This window comes from Prionailurus bengalensis, chromosome X (assembly GCF_016509475.1).
Source record: "Prionailurus bengalensis isolate Pbe53 chromosome X, Fcat_Pben_1.1_paternal_pri, whole genome shotgun sequence".
Taxonomy (NCBI): Eukaryota; Metazoa; Chordata; class Mammalia; order Carnivora; family Felidae; genus Prionailurus; species Prionailurus bengalensis.
This window is the reverse complement of record NC_057361.1, coordinates 99,647,797-99,665,208: the sequence shown is the minus strand read 5'-3', so window position 1 is coordinate 99,665,208 and position 17,412 is coordinate 99,647,797. Positions and strand designations below refer to the sequence as shown.

Genomic DNA, 17,412 nt, shown 5'->3' with positions numbered 1-17,412 from the left:
TAGATTCGTTTAGGGACCAACTATACTCAAATGGAAACAATAATGAACTTGCCCAGACAAGGGAATTTGTTTACTGAGGACGAAGAGTTGTGAAACTCTGGGCAGAAGAGGTACATACATTACAGGTACTTAATTTTGGTAAACACAGAAACATTTTTAACCCTCCAAAAAGATGTTATGCAGAAAACAATCTACCTTAGGTTTTCTTCAATATTTACTACTCCAGTGAACTGTTGTGGAAAGCCATATTAATTTCCTAAAGCCCTTTGGACAGATTTTATTTATTTATTTATTTATTTATTTATTTATTTATTTATTTTTAAAGTTTTATTTATTTATTTTTGAGAGAGACCAAGCGAGCAGGGGAGGGACAGTGAAAGAGGGAGACATAGAATCCCAAGTAGGCTCCGCACTGTCAGCGCAGAGCCTGATGCGGGGCATCGAACTCATGAACTGTGAGACCATGACCTGAGATGAAATCAAGAGTCAGACACTTAACCAAATGAGCCACCCAGGCACCCCCAGATTTAGAAAATTTTAGTGCTCACATGCAAGTAAATCGCCAAATACTAGAAATTTATGACTTCTCGTGCTGAATAATCCATGCACTTGACAGGAGGTCTTTATCAAAAATACAGTATTCGGGCACCTTGGGTGGCTTAGTCAGTTGAGCATCCATCCGACTTGGGCTCAGGTCATGATCTCACAGTTTGTGGGTTTGAGCCCCGCATTAGGCTCTGTGCTGACCGCTTGCTCAGAGCCTGGAGCCTACTTCAGATTCTGTGTGTCCTCTCTCTGCCCCACCCCCGCTCACACTTTGTCTCACTCTGTTTCTCAAAAATAAATAAATGTAAAAAAAAACTTTAAGAAAAAAATGCAGTATTATCAGCTTTAAATGCAATCTTGCCTTACATGCTGGGTACATGAGGGCAACCAAACTCAAAAGCAACCTGCATAAGGTGCAGGTTAATGTTTTTAGTGAAGTGTTTAATGTAGGTAAGTGAAATAAACTGTTTATCTTATGCTAAATATTCCACTGTATGGATGCCCTATAATTAATTCAACCATTCTCTTATTGATGGATGTTTCCCACTTTTGCTGTTATAAGACAACAATACATTTAGCCTTACATTCTGGGCCTTTAATTTCTGGGAGAGAGATTATAAGTGGGTTGGCTGAGCCAAGGGTATAAATATTCTTAATTTTAATAGATACTATTTGCATGTATTTTTAAATTAGGGCTACATTGTGGAATGGTGTTTTAAAAATGCAATCACCTAACTACAAGTCAATCATCTTACTAACTTCACTTCCAATGATTAAGTGTATTTCAGCTCTGCTTTAGGTAGAGAACTGGGTTCTTGGACAACCTCTCAATAACAGTGCCTTTGATGTTACATATCCCATGGTTTATTCTGCTTCAGAGCATCCTGTTATCAGTAGTTCCAGTTTGGCATACCTTCCTGTACTAGAAAGAAGTGGCATTTTTTTTAATGTTTATTTATTAATTTTGAGAGAGGGGGCAGAGACAGCGAGAGAGGATCCCAAGTAGGCTCCATGCTAACAGCACAGGGCTCAATCCCATGATCCCTGGGATCATGACCTGAGCCAAAATCAGATGCTTCAGACTAAGCCACCCAGGCACCCCAGAAGTGGCATTTTAAACTGTCACTTTGTCAGTCTCTGAATTCTAAATGCCATGTCAATCTGTCCTTAAAAAAGTACTTTTTTTGGTAACTTTTCCTTTTACTCTTTGTCCCTCTCATTTTGAAGATCCCTTTATTTGCTGTTCTTCAAATTCAAAAGTAACAAATGCTTATTATAACTAGTGAAACAATGCATTACAAGGATGTATAAAGACAAAGCTAATCACCTCCACCTCAACCTCCTGATGTAATCTTAACAGCCTGCCCAGTCTTTCACAACTCTCCCTGCTCATACAGATCAAACATGCACACATATATAAAATTTTGTTTAGACCAAAGTATAATCATACTATACACATTATTCTGCAACTTGTTTCACTGAACTATGTATGTCCATATATACATATATATGTTTATATATATGTGACAATGACAATATATAGCATTTAACAAAACACAGTGGAGATACTTAAGTTCCTTTCCAGTTCTAAAACTTGTTTTTGTATTCCTTCACAGAACATACCACCACTATAATTATTTGTAATGAATTGTTCAATGTCTTTCTTCCCTGCTAAACTAAGAGCTCCATGAAGGCAGGGGGCCAATTTTGTTCACCACTGTATCTCCAGAATTTAGGTTAGTGCTGCTAGGATAGTAGTTGCCTAATATCTATTTGTTGTTTCGGTGCTTCAGGAAACCTTCAGTCTATTTAAACTGGGTCACTGTCAATACTCAAAACATTTATCTTTAGGAACTCAGACCCAAGACAGTCACCACTCAATGTTATCTGGATGGAACCTAGTCATTTTAAATATTTGGGGTAAATTGTGTTTTTTAGCAAAAACCCTCGCTACCACAAAAAAAAAAAAAAGAATTTTAAAAGATCATGTGTTTAACAGAGTTCTGCACTTGTAATTAGGACACCTGGATTCTAGTCTCACTTCCAACATTAATTACTGTGTGGCCTTTAGGAAGTTCCTTTCCTTTCTGGTCCTAGTCTCATTTGTAGTTCTAACATTCATTAATTCCACAAACATGTATTGTCTACTGTGCGCTGGCACTAAGCTAGGTGCCAGTGATACAGGGATGAATAATAGTAATAGCCAACATTTAATGAATGCTTATTCTGTGCTTGGTCTTTTGCTAATGGAGTCATATGCACTCATTTAATCTCCTAGCACTACTGTGATATTTTCTGTACTTTACAAAGGAGGGAACTGAGGCATAGCGAGGTGAAGTAACTTTCCCAGCATACCAAAGGACGCGGTGAAGACAGGATTGGATTCCAGTCAGTGGGGCTTCAGATGCCATTCCAATAACCACAGAAAATCCTTGCCCTCATAATTCGAGGAATATTTCAGTGGCTTGCACTTTGGTCCCAGCCCAGGAATACGGGCTGGCGCACCCTCTCGTCGATATGAAGGTGCAACGATGCAGGAGCACGTGAGAGAAACCACCGAGAAACCTGACACAAGCGCTGCCAGCAGCAAAGCTCTACCTCACTCTCGCGGTTTCCACGCCAAGAAGGTGAAGAGGTGGGAGGTGTCAGCGGCTCTTACGCACGCACGCCTCCGGGCGTCCCATTGGATACAGGCAAGCGTGCGGGTCACGCCAGCTAGACGCGCTTCTGTGAACTCCGCGGGAGGCGGGGAATAAAGGAGCGCCGCGTGCGTGCCGGCCCTTCCGACGTCAGCACGGGCCGGCCGCTCCGCCTGGCCGTGGGTTCCTTTGCCCCGCCCCGCCCCGCCCCGCTACCCGCGCCGTAGCGGCGTTCACTTCCTGGCCCTCCCCGCCTTTAGCGAAACCAACGAGAGAACACCGCCTGCAGCTAGAGCAGCCCGACCAGGAGCGTAAGCGTGTGGCGCGCGAACGTGAGAGGAAAGCCGTGCGCGGCTGCGCTTTCCCGCCCCTGAGCCGTTGTAGACGCGGGTGAGTGCTGGGGCGTCGGCCCGCACCCTGCGCGGACCCCGGAGCGGATCGACCCCGCCCCTCTCCTGGGGGAAGGCCTGGGCCCTGGCCCACTCCCAGCATGCTCCACGCCGGATCCCAGGGCAGGTGCCGGGGGTGCAGTAGTTAGTCGGGGAGACCGAGAACTGCCTTCCTGGAGGTGCTGCCTTGGCCCCTCAGTGGGGTTTTGAGGTGACCACGTCCTCCCTCTCGTTTTTCTCTATTTCGTTCTTCTCCCTTTTCCATACTCCATCCAACCACTTTGACCTTCTAAAAAGATGCCATCTCAGAAACCACTCTGGGAGTTTCTGCTTCATTTATGCCTGTGTGCAGTTTTAAGTTTCCCTCTCCTCTGCAACAAATATCCTATCATGTACATCTTCAGTGTTACATTTTTTTGCCTCCCCTGATGGAGAAAAAAAATCTCCTTAGAATAATTTATGCAAATGATCCATGAGTAGTATCCCCATCAGGAAGAATTCTGATCTAGATATGCTATTATCAAACTAAGAGACACGTGTGGATTATCATATATGGGCTAGAAATAATGAAAATTGTATAATATGAAATGTCAAAATCCTATATAAATTACTTTTAGAGTGCATCTGAGAATTCTGATACTAAGCAGAGCTTATTTTCTGTCAGTTCTCTTTCTTCATAGAGCTGTGTATTGATCAAGTTCTGTGAGTGACATAGGAAAACCGTCCAGCCTCTTTGCTCACCCTTCCTCCCCCACTCAGGAATTACATCTGTCAAACTATTCCACACCTTGTCCTAGTAGAAGTCAAAGTCCATTTCCTCTAGAAGAAAACCAAAGGGGTGGTTTCCTTCTAGCAGGATGTTGATCGTGGGTGCAAAATGTCAATTACGGTTAACAAACCCCATATTTTTTTCATTTGTAGGAAAACAAGGTTATCCAGTAACCCATCTATTAAATTTTCAACAGTATGAATAGAAGCACTGTTCAGATCACTATTCTGTAATAGAAAAAGCATTACACTGATCTCAAGAGATCTGATTGCTGGTTTAGTTCTACCACTGACTGTGTGACTTTGGGTCAGTTACTTAACCTCTGTAGACCCTCTCTTTCCCTGTCTGTAAAGTGAGAAAAAATGGTATTAGGTGACTTCTAAGGCTTCTTTCAGCTTTAAGAGACAAAGAGAAAAATCTAAGTAGCTCAGTAGAACATTTCTTGTGAAGATAGAAGATTGGGAAATCTCAACAGTTGTATTTAATGTTGGCTTTCTTTTCATTTCTGATTGAAATAAAAGTGTAGACTTTTCTCTTTCTACTTCCCCAGAGAATAAGAAAATGCCTTTGGAGGCAATAAAGATGTTGGTTAATGGTTCCCCAGATATGCCTATATTGAGTCAGTTCTCATCTAAATAATTTAACTATTTTCATTATGGGCTTTTATTACATCAGTTAGTTGGGTTACTGTATCAGAAACCATTTAGTCTTAGGAGCAAAAGAGTAAATATTAACATGTATGGTTTCAATCTCAAGAAATTTGATATAGATGTACTCAGAACACCTAAGGACAGCAGCCATCAGTTAAATAAAGCACTAGGTTAAGAACAGAAATGCTAGCACAGATGTCATTGGTGATTTGCTAATTATAGGTGGTTCTATCTGTTCAATTTAAGGTTTTGATATAAAGTCCATTCATATACAGAAATATTTAAATAATATAAGCAAGCTTGTGAAGTGAAATTCCTTTAAAGAGAATGACGGACTGACAACCTCTACAACATTGATTTTTTTTTTTTTAATTTTTTTTTTCAACGTTTATTTATTTTTGGGACAGAGAGAGACAGAGCATGAACGGGGGAGGGGCAGAGAGAGAGGGAGACACAGAATCGGAAACAGGCTCCAGGCTCTGAGCCATCAGCCCAGAGCCTGATGCGGGGCTCGAACCCACGGACCACGAGATCGTGACCTGGCTGAAGTCGGACACTTAACCAACTGCGCCACCCAGGCGCCCCTACAACATTGATTTTTAGAGTTAATGTTTTGATTTAGTACTTAGTTAATTAAATCCCCATAGAAGAAGTGCAAAAATGGCCTCCCAGAAAATTCTAGTGCATAGAGGTGTTGTTGCAAAGTTCCAGTTTATACAGAACAGTAATCAGATACCATTGGAAGCTAAAGATTCTTAGACTTCTTGGTATTCTATGCAACTAACTTGATTTCAAACTTGGGAACTTTTTTTAATGTTAAGAGCAAAATGTAAGTCTATAAGGCATACCAAATCAAATCACTAGACTAATCCTTTTCTATTAAGTATCCTAAGGATCTTTTTTCTTCTTTATAGGAAAAATGCTTTCTGAAAGCAGTTCATTTTTGAAGGGTGTGATGCTCGGAAGCATTTTCTGTGCCTTGATCACTATGCTAGGACACATTAGGATTGGTCATGGAAACAGAATGCACCATGAGCATCATCACCTACAAGCTCCTAATAAAGAAGATATCTCGAAGATTTCAGAGGATGAACGCATGGAGCTCAGTAAGAGCTTTCGAGTATACTGTATCATTCTTGTAAAACCCAAAGATGTGAGTCTTTGGGCTGCAGTGAAGGAGACTTGGACCAAACACTGTGACAAAGCAGAATTCTTCAGTTCTGAAAATGTTAAAGTGTTTGAGTCAATTAACATGGAAACAAATGACATGTGGTTGATGATGAGAAAAGCTTACAAATATGCCTTTGATAAATACAGAGACCAATACAACTGGTTCTTCCTTGCACGCCCCTCTACATTTGCTATTATTGAAAACTTAAAGTATTTTTTGTTAAAAAAGGATCCATCACAACCTTTCTATCTAGGCCACACTATAAAATCTGGAGACCTTGAATATGTGAGTGTGGAAGGAGGCATTGTCTTAAGTATAGAATCCATGAAAAGGCTTAACAGCCTTCTCAGTATCCCTGAAAAGTGTCCTGAACAGGGAGGGATGATTTGGAAGATATCTGAAGATAAGCAGCTAGCAGTCTGCCTGAAATATGCTGGAGTGTTTGCAGAAAATGCAGAAGATTCTGAAGGAAAAGATGTATTTAATACCAAATCCATTGGGCTTTTTATTAAAGAGGCAATGACTAATCACCCCAACCTGGTGGTAGAAGGATGCTGTTCGGATATGGCTGTTACTTTTAATGGACTGACTCCTAATCAGATGCATGTGATGATGTATGGAGTATACCGTCTTAGGGCGTTTGGGCATATTTTCAATGATGCATTGGTCTTCTTACCTCCAAATGGTTCTGACAATGACTGAGAAGTGAAAGAAGAGCATGTGTACAATCACCATATAGGACAGGTATTGTCACTATTTGCAGTAACAACTGCATGTCCAACACAGCAGTATGTTTCTTTTCCTTTTTTTACTTTGGTGGCACTGGTTTAATGGCACATTAAAGTTTAGTGGTACATTTTAAATAGGGTGGTTTTTCCCCCTTAAAACACATGTGAAAACGTCAAACATGTTGGAAAGAAATGTTTTAAGAATAATTTTGCAAATAAAAGATATTTATAAATATTATATTTATGTGATAAATTCTAAATTATGAATCTGTGGCACATATTTTTGCTGATCCATTAAAAAGTTTAACATGTGTTTTTAGCTTTCTAAGATACGTGAATGAAATCTCTAGTTGTGAATTTGTGATTAAAACTTTCAGCTATGTGTTTTCCATTACTTGTAATGCTGATATATGTTCTGAACTTTTGCAAGGGCCCATGGATTGCTTTCTCAAAATACACAACCAAGCCACAAAGGAAATAAATGTTCCCAACTAATGTTACAGTGAAAGTGGAATTGCGTCCCTGGGAGAAAAAGTGAAAATGATCTATAAAGGTTAATAATTTCACCAGGAGCTAATTTAGTGGCACTCCTCAGCATACACAAGCTCAGTGTAACTCTCTTCTACTTCTCTGTGCAGATAATGAAATAGGGGTGGTCACTATGAAGAATCTAATTTCATTTAACATTTAACTGTGTTGTTTCCCACTTTATCAAGCTCTTGGCTGTGGTTTGGATAAAAATACTTGAGTGTTCTTTACTGCTGCTGGGTGGATGAGTTCTTTGGAAGTCTTTGAAGAACTTGTTTTGGTAATCTGGCAGTGGAGTCTGCCCTGGTTTTTCTTTACCTGTTAAAATCCTGAGATTTTTCCCATGTTCATAGTTGCATCCTATCCAATGGTTTTGGGTGTGGAGGCCTTAACCTCACCAGTCACCTTGGATTACCATACCATTTGCCTCATTTCAGTGGTTACACAGAAGCTTTATCCACTGGTGGATACAATAGTTCTTGTGCTTATAAATGTGTGAAGTACTTGGAACTGATTTGTCCTATAATCAGGCCTGCACATGCTATATTAAGTCAGATCCATAAGCCCCCGCCCCCCATAGGGTGTGAGACCATGACATTTTAGAGATCAATATTTGCCGTAACTGGCCTCATGATGTTAATGGTCTCCCATAGCTTTTGCAAACCAGAAAGAATTTCCTCGAGGGCCTCAGGCTTCAAATTATTATTGATCATCAGAATGGTGTGTAAAGCACTTTTTAAAAATTGATCTGATCTTCCTTATTGGGGTTTTTGGTTAAAATGAAGAATTGTTAATTTTTAAAAATAATAAAAATCTCTTTATCAAGCACCCTAATATGTGGTCTCAGATGCAATTAATACAGATCTAGTCATGTTTGGTGTAAGTACAATGATAAACAATATCACCCTGAGTGTGACACCCAGTTTAGAAGTGTCAACCGTGGGGCGCCTGGGTGGCTCAGTCGGTTAAGTGGCCGACATCGGCTCAGGTCATGATCTCGCAGTCTGTGAGTTCAAGCCCCGCGTCGGGCTCTGTGCTGACAGCTCAGAGCCTGGAGCCTGTTTCAGATTCTGTGTCTCCCTCTTGCTGACCCTCCCCTGTTCATGCTCTGTCTCTCTCTGTCTCAAAAATAAATAAAAACGTTAAAAAATTTTACTAGTGTCAACCGTGCCCCAACAATATATTTTTTTAATTATGCATTTATCGGCTTCAATTATATTAGTATATTAAGGTGTAATTGTAATAAATATATCAGAGAATGCATCCCATTGTTTGATTTTCTAGTGGGTGCTAAGATAATAATTGCTTTTATTTTTTTTAATGTTTATTTTATTTTTGAGAGAGAGCGACAGTGTGAGCAGGGGAGGGAGAGGGAGACCTAGATTCTGAAGCAGACTCCAGGCTCTGAGCCGTCAGCACAGAGCCTTACACGGGGCTCAAACTGCAAGATCATGACCTGAACTGAAGTGAGACACTTAACCAACTGAGCCACCCAGGCGCCTCAGGTAACAATTGCTTTTTAAACCAAATGGATGCTCTTCAGGGGTGCCTGGCTTGCTCAGTTGGTACAGCATGCCAACTTGACCTTGGAATTGTGAGTTTGAGCCCCACATGGGGTGTTGAGATTACTTAAAAAAATTTTTAGGGGCACCTGGTTGGCTCAGTCGGTTAAGTATCTGACTTCGGTTCAGGTCATGATCTCGGTTCATGAGTTTGAACCCCACATCGGGCTCTGTGCTGAGAGCTCAGAGCCTGGGGCCTACTTCGGATTCTCTGTCTCCCTGTCTCTCTGCTGTCCCCAGCTCGTGCTCTGTCTCTCTGTCTCTCTCAAAATTAAACATTAAAAAAACTTTAATAAAAAATTTAAAAAATGTTTGAAATAAACCAAATTGATGCTTTTGGTTGTATTTTTATACACAAGTTTTCCTTTATAAAATATTATTTGTCTTAAATAATATGCTGCCTCAGGGCACCTGGGTGGCACAATTAAACGTCTGACTCTGCATCAGGCCATGATCTCACGGTTTGTGGGTTCAAGCCCCACGTCAGGCTCTGTGCTGACAGCTCAGAGCCTGGAGCATGCTTCAGATTCTGTGTCTCCATCTCTCTGCCTCTTTCTCTCTCTCTCTCTCAAAAATAAACTTTTTTTAAAAAGAGGAAAAATAAATAATATGCTGTGTCTTTGAACTTATTTGTACCCAGTCTTGTAGATAAAATCTGAATCAGTAACATAGAAAATAGTATTACTGAGGTCACGGTTACAGTTTTGATCACTGTGCACTCAATAGGCAAAAACTGTAACCCTGACCTCGCTCTGTTATTGAGGACAGAATTGGGAAGAGTGAAAGTCTAATGAAAATTGATCATGGTTGTGAATATATTTGACATATGGCTAGTGGCTACCATATTGAACAACACAGGTCTAACCAATTCCAGAAATGTTAGACCCACTGGGTGAGATGTGAATGAGAGAAAATTTGAAGTTTCTTCTAAAAGTTATTTATCTTGCTGAGTATCTTGAATGCAGTGGAAACTGCAACCTGACTTTTAGCAGGCCCTAGGCCATCTCCTTGTGTGAATTTAATCACTAGATCTTCCTCCTCAAAATGAAAACACTCAGTTTGGAGGAAAATACAGATTAGACCCCTTGCCCTTTTTCTTTTCATGTAGCTAAAAGGTTGCTTATGTATCCAATCTGATTTATAGTGCCCAGATTTTGCTGTAATGCATTTAAACTCATCTTTTGGGCTTTTTAAAAATGTATATTTATTTTGAGAGAGAGAGACAGCAGGGGAGGGACAGAGAGAGGGGAGGAGAGAGAGAACCCCAAGCAGGCTCTACAATGTCAGTGCAGAGCCCAACATGGGGTTCAAACTCACAAACTGTGAGATCATGACTCGAGCCGAAATCAAGAGTTGGACACTTAACCAACTGAACCACACAGGCACCCTTCTTTTGGGCTTTTTTTTCAAGTTTATTTATTTTGAGGGAAGTTTATTTATTTTGAGAGAGAGGAGGTAGAGAGAATCCCAAGAGGAGGTAGGTAGAATCCCAAGAAGACTCCATGCTGTCAGCATTGAGCCCAACACAGGGCTCAATCCCATGAACCATGAGATCATGACCTGAACCTAAATCAAGAGTTAGACACTTAACCAACTGAGCCACACAGGCACCCTAATTGGGCCTTCTTAAAACAGGGCACACCTGTATTAGGAAGGTTACCAAAATCACAGAGTCTAGTGATGAGGTACCACTAATTTCCCCTTAATTTTTTAAGAATATTGTGTTCCTGGGGCACCTGGGTGGCTCAGTCGGTTAAGCTTCTGACTTAGGCTCAGGTCATGATCTCACGGTTTGTGAGTTTGAGCCCCACATCAGGCTGTGTCTGCGCTGTCAGCAAAGAGCCTGGAGCCTGCTTCACATTGTGTCTCCCTCTCTCTCTGGCCCTACCCCCCCCCAAATAAACATTAAAAAAAAAGAATATTGTGTTCCTTTAAGTGCTGGCTGACTTGTATTGATGAATTCGATGCAGGATCTGAGTGGTGTCATGAAGAGCTTTATGTTTGTAAGTTTAGCTTTTTTTTTTTGGCATACAAAGAAATTCAGAAATGTTTGCCAACCTCTCCACAAAAGAGTCCCCCAAAGTTTAACTAAAAATCACTGAAGGGGATGGGGCGCCTGGGTAGCTCAGTCGATTAAGCGTCCAACTTTGGCTCAGGTCATGATCTCGCGGTCTATGGGTTCAAGCCCCGCGTCGGGCTCTGTGCTGACAGCTCAGAGCCTGGAGCCTGCTTTAGATTCTGTGTCTCCCTCTCTCTCTCTGCCCCTCCCCTGCTCATGCTCTGTCTCTCTCTCTCAATAATAAATAAACATTTAAAAACATTTTTTAAAATCACTCAAGGGGCTCCTGGGTGATTCAACCGGTTAAGTGTCCAACTCTTGATTTCAGCTCAGGTGATGATCTCATGGTGGTGAGATTGAGCCCTACATCGGGCTCCATGCTGGGTTCTGCACTGGGCATGGAGCCTTTTTTTTTTTTTTTTTCAATTTACATTCAAGTTAGTTAGCATATAGTGCAACAATGATTTCAGGAGTGGATTCCTTAATGCCCCTTACCCATTTAGCCCATCCCCCCTCCCACACCCCCTCCAGTGACCCTGTTTGTTCTCCATATTTATGAGTCTCTTATGTTTTGTCTTCCTCCCTGTTTTTATATTATTTTTGCTTCCCTTCCCTTACGTTCCTCTGTTTTGTATCTTAAAGTCCTCATATGAGTGGAGTCATATGATACTTGTCTTTCTCTAATTTTACTCCAGTTCCATCCATGTAGTTGCAAATGGCAAGCTTTCATTCTTTTTCATTGCCAAGTAATACTCCATTCTGTGTGTGTGTGTGTGTGTGTGTGTGTGTGTGTGTGTGTGTGTATACACCACATCTTCTTTATCCATTCATCCATTGATGGACATTTGGGCTCTTTCCACACTTTGGCTATTGTTGATAGTGTTGCTATAAACATTGGGGTGTATGTGCCCCTTCAAAACAGCATACCTATATCCCTTGGATAAATACCTAGTAGTGCAATTGCTGGGTTATAGGGTAGTTCTATGTTTAATTTTTTGAGGAACCTCCATACTGTTTTCCAGAGTGGCTGTACCAGTTTGCATTCCCACCAACAATGCAAAAGAGATCCTCTTTCTCCGCATCCTTGCCAACATCTGTCGTTGCCTGAGTTGTTAACGTTAGCCATTGTGACAGGTGTGCAGTGGTATCTCATTGTGGTTTTGATTTGTATTTCCCTGATGATGAGTGATGTGGAGCATTTTTTCATGTGTCAGTTGGCCATCTGGATGTCTTCCTTGGAGAAGTGTCTATTCATGTCTTTTGCCCCTTTCTTCACTGGATTATTTGTTTTTTGGGTGTTGAGTTAGATAAGTTCTCTATCAGTTTTGGATACTAACCCTTTATCTGATATGTCATTTGCAAATATCTTCTCCCATTCCATTGTTTGCCTTTTAGTTTTGCTGATTGTTTCCTTCCTGTGCAGAAGCTTTTTATTTTGATGAGGTCCCAGTAGTTCACTTTTGCTTTTGTTTCCCTTGCCTCTGGAAACTTGTTGAGTAAGAAGTTGCTGTGGCCAAGGTCAAAGAGGTTTTTGCTTGCTTTCTCCTGGAGGATTTTGATGGCTTCCTGTCTTACATTTAGGTCTTTCATCCATTTTGAAGTCTGGAGCCTGCTTTAGATTCTCTCTCTCCCTCTCCCTGTGCCCCTCCCCCCCCCTCAAAAAATAAAAAATAAAAAAGTTATCACTCAATAATTCCAATATCATCAAGGATAAAATTAAGTATTTAAAGGATAATGGGGGAAATGACTTGTTCAGAAAGTACGAAATGATGGTATAAATCTGAAGTTTCTACCATAATTTTAATATTTAATGGGTTTTGAGAGACAGACTCAGGGGGAGGGGTAGAGAGAAAGGGGAACAGAAGATCCAAAGCAGACTCTGTCCTGATGGCAGAGAGCCTGAAGCGGGGCTCAAACTCACGAACCGCGAGATCATGACCTGAAGTTGATCGCTTAACCAACTGAGCCACCTAGACGCCCCTACTATAATTTTATTTTTTTGAGGGGGAAAGGGGTAAGAAAGAGGGAGAGAGAGAATCCCAAGCAGGCTCCAGGCTCCACATTATCAGGGTGGAGCCGACACGGGGCTCAAACCCATGAATGGTGAGATCATAACCTGAGCCTAAGTTGGAAGCTTACCGACTTTAAAATTACCGTAATTTTTTTTGTTTAAAAAGATAAATCTACCTTTGGGGTGCCTGGCTGGCTCAGTCAGAGGAACGTGCAACTCTTGATTTTGGGGTCATGAGTTTGAGCCCCAGGTTGGGTGTGAAGGTTACTTAAATAAACTTTAAAAAAAGATAAATCCACCTTTATTAGTGAGACATCTGTACAACATAATGTTCCTTGCATAAACAGAGTGTCTACCAGCTCAACACTAGGCCTGGTATTTTGTGGAAAGCAAAAGAGGCCCAAAGTCATATAATTCATACAAAGAGTCAATCACTTCATGTAAGCTCTGCATGAGCAATAAAACAAGCTATAGTTCATTATTAGAATATGGTGGTCCTTTTGCCTTCAAAGTCCTCAATTCGATAAATACTCATAATTCTCATTTCTTTCATAGTTTTCACTAAATCCATGCAAGAATGGCCATATTTGATTATGCTGTTGCTTTGGCAATTTGGCAAAAGCTTTGACAGGAAGAACAGACCTAAAAAGAAGACTCAGATTTTCAACAGATGCATGGATGGATGGGAGTGATGGAGGAAGGATGCCCTTAATGGGATGGGCTTGCCTTTTTCTTTAAAAACAACATGAATGCTTTGATCTAGTGAGTGACTGATAAGAGACATCCAGGGGCGCCTGGATGGCTCAGTCAGTTAAGCATCTGACTTTGGCTCAGGTCATGATCTCACAGTTTGTGGGTTTGAGCCCTGTGTCAGTACTGTGCTGACAGCTCAGAGCCTGGAGCCTGCTTCAGATTCTGTGTCTCCCTCTCTGCCCCTCCCCCGCTCTCTCTCTCAAAAATAAAAATATATATTAAAAAAAGACATCCACATAGGTACTAAGTGTTGGCTAAACGGGGATGTTCTAATAGTCAAAACAGAAGCCCCATACCATCTGAGAGGAAAGGGGAAAAACTGGTCGTAGCTTGATGGAGGAGTGAATACTGGCACCGGGAATCTTCCTTTCTGTACTTAACCACTCTAAGGCACTTGAATCTAGAGGGAAATTTCAGGGAATACTGCCTATTCTCCAGTCCAGTGCCATCCAATAGAAATATGTGAGCCACGTGAGTTGTTTTAAATTTTCTAGTAGCCACATTAAAAAAGTAAAGACATGGGTGAAATTACTTTTAGTATTTTATTTTACCCGGTATATCCAAGATGTTGTCATTTCAACATGTAACCAGAAAATAAATTAATGTGCTAGTTTACATTTTTTATTGTCTGAAATCCAGTATGTATTTTATAGTTATAGCACATTTCTAACCAGTTCCAGAAGTATAAGCCCCCCACCCCCCACCCCAAGGCTAGTACATGAATGGGAGAAAACTTGAAGTTTCTTCCCAAAGTCCTATTTGTTTCTCTGGTTGTCTTGAATGCTATGTCAATTGCAACCTGACTTTTAGCAGGCCCCAGGCCATTTCCTTGCATGGACCTTCCTTCTGAAAATTAAATCACTGGATCTAGAGCAATATATAGATTAGACCCCTCAGCTTTTTTTCCTTAGATTACAACTGAACCAAACTGCCCCTGTCATTAATTTTCATATTCGCTAATCCTTTCCCCTATTTACCTTCTGAATATATGGATAGTCATAAAGCAGCTGCTAGCCCTGCCTTTGCACATTATAATCTCCCCCACGTGACTAACCCTCCCCATTGTATCCTTTTCTAAAAAGATCCGCAAAGGCTCCTAAATGGCCTAACCTGTAAATGGTCACAAATCACATGGCTTGAAGGTGACTAATAGAAAAAGTTCAGTCCTCAGGACTGAGTCCACAATTTCAGAAGGTTCTCCCCCACATAACCCGCTGATGAGGGGGAAAGAGAAATTCCCTCAGAAGCACAGATAAGACACTGTGCAAGCAACCCATTCTTCTCACCTTCAAATCCTACCCATATTTTCCCCACTGTGGAACAGAGGCCAGGCCAATTTACACTCCTCTCCAATAACCCATAAACAAAGATGGGGATACGACTGTGGGCTGAGGTTAACATTTTATGAAACGTGAGGGGAGACTTTCTGCAAAACAGGGTTTGCAGTGAGGCAGTCGTAGGTTCAAATCCCAATTCTGTCATTTATTAGTTATGTATCTTCAGGTGCCTTAGTTTCCTCATTTGTAAAATGAGAATTCAAATCTACCTCACAGAATCATCGTAAAGATTAAGCAAGATACTGCAAGTAGAGCTTGTGCATATAGGCACCCAGGGAATGTTATTTACCTTTCCCTCTTAGCCATTTGAACAAATTAACTAGCACTTCACACAGCTAAATATGGATCAATCCTTTTTATTAAATACCTAGATGGTAAAATATTAAAATGTTGATGTGAATAATAGCTGGTATTGAATATTCAAATTCTAAGGGAACTCCTTAATTAAGTTTTAAGATAACATCTGTACATCTAATCTGTGCCATGCAATAAAACAGCTCTTCCTCAAACAGCTTTTTTTATAAAGTCAATATGTTTTCAGGAGAAATTCAGAAGTTGCTTTTAAGAACATTAACTGAGAGCGAGTTCCCCTTTCACAGCAAATTAGACATTATTAGAGCCAAAACTGCCCAAATCAGTATGGTTCCTATCTCTTCAGACTTTAATCAAGATGTTTCTCTTTATATTGGCAAAAACCACTGCTTAAATGGGACTCCTGCATCCCCAGTAAATGTAACTGGGCATTTGGTAGTTGGGAGAAAATTGGGTTTGACAATACCCAGAAGCTCATGCGGCCATGTGCCTTCTTCTCTCAGACTTCCGCATTTGGGGGCAAGAAAGGGGAGTTACTTTGTCGACTTCTTTCAAAACATTTTACAAAATATAAAATTTGTACCTTGTAAATCACAACATAAAATAAGTACAGGGCTAAGTGTCCACATTTTACTAGATTTTAGACCTACTATTTTTAAAACAGAATAAAGCACTGCCATTGACAAATATTTTCTAATCCTGGGCTTTTTGAAAGCTATTTAGGAGAAATTAATTTCATGAGTTAGAGACAGCCATTATCCCACCAAATGAAACTGTTTCTACTCTATATTCACATACATTTCAGACTGAACTTTCTGAAATCTAAAATGCTTACACAAGCAAACTTCAGAAAGATCTTAGTCATACAAAAGCATACTTTTTCCTAATCCTGGATAAACCAACTCTCTAAGAAACCTTCCAGAGCCTACAGGGCAAAAAGGACTCTCCTCCCATCCTCCTCATCCTGTCCAACCTAGTCCAGATGTTTAAATGAACAGTGAGTTTGGCTTTACAAAGTGAATTCTGAATGGGGCAGCTTTTGACCTGATGAAAACAGTACCCAGACCAAGAAGTGCATACAAAATCAGATCATGAGAAACTAAAACTTATTAAGACATCAGTGTGTAGAAACAGACATTTCAAGCCCTGATAGAAAGTGCACAGCTCCTTTTAAAAGTTGTCTCAAATTTAAGCTCAATCACAGGTAGTATCAATCCAACATGCAGTTTCATCACAAAATCATCTCACTGGTTTGCAAATTTCCAAGCCTGGGGGGCTTTATCATGCATCAGCCTAGGACAACCCCAGCATTTGGCGACAAAGACAGAAAGTCTCCTTTTGAAATAGAAAAGTGGAAAGAATAGGGGCGCCTGGGTGGCTCAGTCTGTTAAGCGGCCAACTTCGTTCGGCTCAGGTCGTGATCTCGCGGTCCGTGAGTTCGAGCCCCGCGTCGGGCTCTGTGCTGACAGCTCAGAGCCTGGAGCCTGTTTCAGATTCTGTGTCTCCCTCTCTCTGACCCTCCCCCGTTCATGCTCTGTCTCTCTCTGTCTCAAAAATAAATAAATGTTAAAAAAAAAATTTTTTAAAAAATCACAATCCACTTTAAAAAAAAAAAAAAAAAAAGAAAAGTGGAAAGAATAAAAACAGATTGCCCGACCTCAAAAGTCTCCCCAGTATGGCTTTCCCTGAGGCAAAAAGGGAACTGAATTTGATTTGTTTTCAAGGAGTATGTTTGGAGAAATGGCACTTCCTCCAAGCAAACGCTTACATGATTTATTGCTTAAAACGGTCTTTTGCTCATATGCTTGTGACAATCAGAAGAAATTACTTATTTCATCATAGGAGATTAAATGAAAGTTCATAGTTATCACTCACAATCACGTCCTGTGATAAAACATTAAAATTAGAAGGAAAGAAAATCAATCTTTGTAACTTTTCAATTTAGAGTTATTTCGCCC

General features: G+C 40.7%; 1 protein-coding gene and 1 long non-coding RNA gene across 3 annotated transcripts in view; one reads left to right on the top strand and one right to left on the bottom strand.

The window, feature by feature from the left end:
• LOC122477756 overlaps positions 1-3,460 on the bottom strand; it is a 164,870-nt gene extending 161,410 nt beyond the window's left edge. Inside the window, exon 1 of the long non-coding RNA XR_006295758.1 lies at positions 2,902-3,460. This is a non-coding gene — a long non-coding RNA (uncharacterized LOC122477756). The remainder of the gene's footprint in view (positions 1-2,901) is intronic.
• A 2-nt stretch (positions 3,461-3,462) lies between these two features.
• C1GALT1C1 (C1GALT1 specific chaperone 1) lies at positions 3,463-8,254 on the top strand. 2 transcript variants are annotated; one of them, XM_043571087.1, is made up of 2 exons: positions 3,463-3,575; positions 5,908-8,254. In XM_043571087.1, the coding sequence occupies exon 2, from the start codon at positions 5,913-5,915 to the stop codon at positions 6,864-6,866; it is 954 nt and encodes a 317-aa protein (XP_043427022.1). In that variant the 5' UTR covers positions 3,463-3,575; positions 5,908-5,912; the 3' UTR covers positions 6,867-8,254. The 2 variants fall into 2 exon arrangements, with proteins under 2 accessions (XP_043427022.1, XP_043427023.1); XM_043571088.1 differs by lacking the exon at positions 3,463-3,575 and adding an exon at positions 3,680-3,785.
• The last annotated feature ends 9,158 nt before the right edge of the window (positions 8,255-17,412 follow it).

What these genes read in the sequence shown, in the direction of transcription:
- C1GALT1C1 (XM_043571087.1), top strand. Translation starts at nt 5,913, where the DNA reads ATGCTTTCTGAAAGCAGTTCATTTTTGAAGGGTGTGATGCTCGGAAGC.